This window comes from Pieris rapae, chromosome 9 (assembly GCF_905147795.1).
Source record: "Pieris rapae chromosome 9, ilPieRapa1.1, whole genome shotgun sequence".
Taxonomy (NCBI): domain Eukaryota; kingdom Metazoa; phylum Arthropoda; class Insecta; order Lepidoptera; family Pieridae; genus Pieris; species Pieris rapae.
The window spans coordinates 4,582,056-4,587,780 of NC_059517.1; the positions used below are offsets into that span (position 1 = coordinate 4,582,056).

Sequence of the window (5,725 nt, forward strand, 5' to 3'; positions counted from 1 at the left end):
TGATCTTATTTTGAACGTTTAATACACAAAGCACACTTTGTGATATATTTTAAATATATTGTCGTTAGATATTAATTAAACAGATAATATGCACATAACTAATCAGACGGTATGCTTCTGTTTTACATAATAAGTGTACCATTTTAACTTTTAATGTGGCCGAATAAAAACCATTTGTTTTTATTTATTAACCGTGTTACTCACCCAATTATAAGTTCTTTAAATTCATTAAATTTCTCGGATAATGGCCATTGTCCGTAGTGGTGACCGCCGGAACTAGCTCATAAGCATTAAATTGGGACGCCTGCGTCTCTCTGTTAATTATATTGTTGACTCTACCCGTTTAAGTCTAAGACAATACAGACGGTAGATTTTAGTAATTTTAACACATTTAAGTACTATAACGCCTCGGTCAACTTTAATGCTTTTTATGTGGAGTATGGAGTATATCAAGACGTAAATAATAAAGAGAAATCTTCCAATTTTAAATGCAACTTTGTACCAGATCTATTACGTGTACGTCAATATTATCATAAATGAATATTATATCAATTGTTTGAGAATTATGCACCATACTGAATGATTCAGTTTATTATTCTTCCGTTTCTTCAATGGTTGTTGTTATAACGGTAATCTAAACAGTTATGAGATTGAACAACTGTATGTGGTATGTTTTTATACATAAAATGTATTATTTGTTGCAGCCGCCGCACCATACATATATTAATGATAATGTGTAATAATATTTACTTCTTAAATGAACGTAAATATTACGGGTTTTATTTATTTTGTCCTTTATTCTCTTATCTTAAAAATAATTTTTCTTTATCTGTCTACTGCCAATACAATGTGAAAATACTTGCTTAGGTCTTCGTTCAGATTAGAAATTAATTAAATGTTCTTAAGTGCATTTGAGGTAATGGTGAGGAAGCCATCTAAATAAAGAAGCATCTGCGGAATGGCATTTCGCCACGAGTTTATTCCAGGTGCGTAGACAGCTGACAGTCAATATAAGGACATATGGCAGAGCGTGCCAGCCGCGTGCCATATCAAGAGGAACTGTGTTTTTTCTAACACGGTTGCTAATATACCATTATTACTCATAATATAAATAGGAGCAGATGTTCTAATTGCCAGACGTATAAAAAGACGTAGTTTTTATACTAGCGCCGTGATACCTAAAATAGTTCTGACGTGGTTGAAATGTCATTTCGCTGCTAAATAATTACTGAAATTATTATTAAACAGTAGGCCACATTTGAAATGTCAAGTATGACGCTTTTCCACATTCGAAAAGATTCCAAAAAGTCGAATCAATTATTTACTCGGAAATCTATACATGTCCTTGTTAAAGGTAACGAAATGAATTTCTTGCAAGTGAATTGTGAATGAAACGACTTTAACGTGACCATTGTGTCACATCCTGCCGTTTGTCGTTACCTGCTGTCCCTTATCCATTATTAATAATTACTTTTGTACCTGAACATCTACCTCAACGTGATCTTAACAAAAAATGTGTGCAGCATAACAATCGGTTTGTGTCTGAACGGAGCTAGCGTGGTATTGTAACATTCTTGCTCCTTATTGAAAGTATAACTCCCACCGCCGAACACACAAGCTTAGGTATTTATGAATGAACGTGACGGTCTGTCGAGCGGGATTTTCGGCCGCGGTAACAGCCAGGTAGAAAATTACACTTTAGGAATTCTTTCAACATGCCGAGTATGGCTACTCAACTCGGTGGCCGTGGATAAGCCGCAGAGCGGGGCGTGGGGTGCTTTAGGCGCGCATGCGTAGAGCGGTTTTCACTTCGACGATACCTCCCTCTCAGTTGATTCATAACCTCCGTGGCTGCGCGGCGTGCCGTCATGCAGCGCTCACCAACTTTCTCGAGTAGTGATGTGATACGGTTTTATTCGATATCGGTACATTAGTTGTTTTTATTTGGATATCAAATACAAGCGTAAAAAGTGAAGTGAATATAGACGGATAATGACCTATAGTGAGATTTGTTTAAATTCAAAATGAAGTGGCTAATTGTGGCTATTACTGTGATTACATGCCAAACAATTTCGGCTGCTTTTGCCCCTCCTGGCTCGTGTCCGGCCGTATGTGTGTGTAAATGGAAGGGTGGCAAACAGACGGTGGAGTGTGTGGATCGGGCTTTAATCACGGTGCCCGAGCCTGTGGACCCCGCGACTCAAGTGTTGGACCTTTCAGGAAACAATTTACAAATACTGCCACAGGAGGCTTTCGCCAGGACGGGACTCGTTAATTTACAAAGAGTGTATTTAAGAAGTTGTAATATCGGCCAAATTAACGACCGTGCGTTTAAAGGTCTCACTAATTTAGTGGAGTTAGATCTTTCTAACAACTTGCTTACGCAAATACCATCGTATAGTTTTAAGGATGCTCCATTTCTTAGAGACCTTGCTTTGGCCCATAATCCTATTTTAAAAATACATTCTGATGCCCTTAACAACCTTGGCAGCTTAGTGAAACTTGACCTATCGCGGTGTGAGATAAGAGATATAGCTGCTGACGTATTTAGGAACTTACATTCCTTGGAATATTTAAAACTTAATGGGAACAATCTCCGAGAGTTACCATTGAGTTCATTAGAAAAGCTCGAGAAATTAAGAGTAATTGATCTATCAGAAAACCCTTGGATATGTGACTGTCGTTTAAGAGATCTTAAGATGTGGCTCGCAAATCATAAACTATTTTCTAGTCCTTCTTGCTCAGCACCACCTAGATTGGTGGATAAAGCTTTCTCCGAACTATCTCTCGAAGAATTTGCATGCAAGCCGGAAATCTTACCTGTGAGTAGACATGTTGAAGCTTCAGTTGGAGAAAATACCACTGTAATCTGTAAAACGGAAGCTGTACCGAGTGCTAACATTAATTGGTATTGGAATGGCCGACTTTTACAAAACGGCAGTAATTTTAATTCACATCAAAGTATATACATTTTCGAAGCAGGCGAAGTAAAAAAGAGATCGTCGTTAGTTTTAACAAATACACAGGAGACAGATTCTACGGAGTTTTACTGTGTCGCAGACAATAAGGGTGGAAATGCAGAAGCAAACTTTACAGTTCACGTCACACAAATGCCGGCTGGAATGGCATCTTTAGGAAGCGCTCAAATAGCTAGTTTGGGAGCGGCATTATTCTTAGTTATTATTGTAATTTCTTTGGGACTTCTTATTACATTTGTACGATTTCGTCCTGTGACTGCATCTGAAAGCAAAACTCCGAATACTTTAGACAGAGTGGTCTCTGGGAATGAAGTGCATCCAACTGTTAATGATAGACCACATGTTGCGGTTTTAGCTAATCGACAAGAATCTACGAATTATGATGAAAGAAAATGCAATTCTATAACAAAACCTCCACGAACGAATGATATTCCATATACAACAAACCATTATGAAGGTCGTGGTAGTATAGTTACCACCGGAGGGACCGTGGCAGTCTCTCCTACAATTTCTGGGGGAATCGATCCAGATCTTATAAATGATACTCGGCCAGATAGCGTAACTCGACCTGAGAGTGGCGAATATGCCCGTGAGGCATCAGACTCCTTATATCCATCGGGTCTTTGGGATCAGATTAAAATGAACCAAGCGAATAACTTGGCACGAGCTGTTAGTTCGGCAATCCCAGCATATTACAATGATCGGACTCCCATTATAGAAAATAGTAGCGTAAATGGTTCTCAAGAAGAATTGGGCTATACAAGTAGAACGTTTCCACGTTCCCATGCCTTAACAACTGCACCTACAGCATCGGGCGATGGTCCCTATCCGCCTGACTATGGCTTGCCAGTTGGATCAGCGCGAACATTACGTGTTTGGCAACGTGCCCCGCCTGTACTTCCACCCGTATCGGCCTTAAAGAGAGTGTTAACTATAACTAGGCCTTCAGAGGACAGTTTTCACGATGGCTGTGCCACAGATGTGTAGAAAAAATACCATTACATAACATATATTAGATACTTATACATATTATTTGTAACTATGAGTCAAATTGTAAATACTTGTAAATGTTATTATGAACATAGATTTTGTATTATATAATAATTTATTTAGTATTTAGGTAGTGGAAAGTTAACTTGGATCCGGATGTGTTGGGTCCACGACTGATTAGATGAAGGATGTAAGTGTATTATTATGTGATACGGGAAGGTATTTAATATTATGATCGCCAAATAACTAATATACATAATGAGTATTATAAATGTAACCTGAATGTTGATATTAAAATAGATGTTGCATAAATGCGTAATTAATGTTGTGGTAAGGTGTTCACAAAACAAAAGTATCCAAAGAATCCCTCTAATGTAACAAAAAGGTATAAAGATACGAATAATCTATAAATGTACGCACGATGAATGTTTATCGATGTAATTAATCTATGTGAATATTTTTATGTTAAAAAAAAATAGGTTAATATGAGAAAGAATAAAAAGGCGATTGTAAAATTTTAACTGCTGTGTTACATTTTCATTTCCTTTTCATAGCCTAATTTATGTTAGGTGAATAGGACTTACTTAAATATAAAACCTGTAGATTTAACTTTAAATAAAATAGGTTCTATTTCTTCTTGCACGGAGAATCGAGGCATAGCTTTAAAGACATTGACACCGGAAGCGCTTTAGATAAGACGTCCGGTGTATGTACATTGTACACATAGAAACTGGTTGTCAATGTTTTAATCTTAAATTAACAGTCAAGTGAATATCGTTTATTTGTTCAGGAAGTCTATGAAGATCGTGAGAAACTTTCCTTTCTAAAATGTGTTAAGCAATAAAATGCAATTAATTACATATAATTTAAAACATACTCAAATAATTGTCTGGTGTCTAGTTTTCGTATTTGAGGTAGAAGTTAGGTTTATACATTTATTAGTGCCTTAGTTGATCAGAAACAAAATTATTATTAAAATATTTCTATAACGATTACACATAAGAAGACATACAACATAAGACATAACAAAAAGGATTTAATAATATAGGCAAGAAAATAACTTTGATGTGTCAATGTTAAATTCGAGGCTTAAGTTAACTGATTAAATCTACAAATAAAATGAGGAATAAGGGGAAAAAATAATGATTCAGAACGTTCATTAATAATGTATAACCAACATTTTTTGAATGAGAAATAAGTGGGAGGCCAACTATTGTGTGGAGTATCAGCCCGGCATTCCTGCACTATGACAATCAAACGGTAAGTATCGAAAATGTAAGATAAGTATATAAAATTGGACTTTATTGCACTTAATTTAGGATATAAAGCACTGTACTCTAAATATAAATTTATTTTACCTTTTGTTGGCTACCTTTTTCTTTTACAAAAAGTAGGGTCACGGTGCCGGAGAAAAACCGGTTAGCGTTATTTCATTTCCGCTCAATTTAGTTTTTTATTAGAACCGAACCCTAAACGGGTTCATTGGCGTCGGCTTTGAAGCTTGAAGTTAGTGGTGAAATAAAGAGGAATCTGAATAAAGATCAGCCTTTTTGTTAAGTGGCTGAGTTTTACTGTTAAAAGTAACGTAAGGACACCAGTAACAAGTAACAGTAATAATAATTAATGCTAAGTTGTTTTTATCATAATGAACTGTTTTAACAGAGCTTGAGAAAAAGGCTTTAAGTCGAACTTTTGTAGTTGAAAGTTTCTTAGAGATTGAAGTAGTGAATTAATTTATTCATTTTGCACAGTTGAAG

At 36.1% G+C, this 5,725-nt stretch overlaps 1 protein-coding gene across 1 annotated transcript; it reads left to right on the forward strand.

The window, feature by feature from the left end:
• Window positions 1-1,689: 1,689 nt before the first annotated feature.
• Window positions 1,690-4,489, forward strand: LOC110998473 (leucine-rich repeat, immunoglobulin-like domain and transmembrane domain-containing protein 2). The gene has a single exon (XM_022267142.2). It carries the CDS (start codon window positions 2,025-2,027, stop codon window positions 3,963-3,965), a length of 1,941 nt encoding a protein of 646 aa, XP_022122834.2. The 5' UTR covers window positions 1,690-2,024; the 3' UTR covers window positions 3,966-4,489.
• The last annotated feature ends 1,236 nt before the right edge of the window (window positions 4,490-5,725 follow it).

What these genes read in the sequence shown, in the direction of transcription:
- LOC110998473 (XM_022267142.2), top strand. Translation starts at nt 2,025, where the DNA reads ATGAAGTGGCTAATTGTGGCTATTACTGTGATTACATGCCAAACAATT.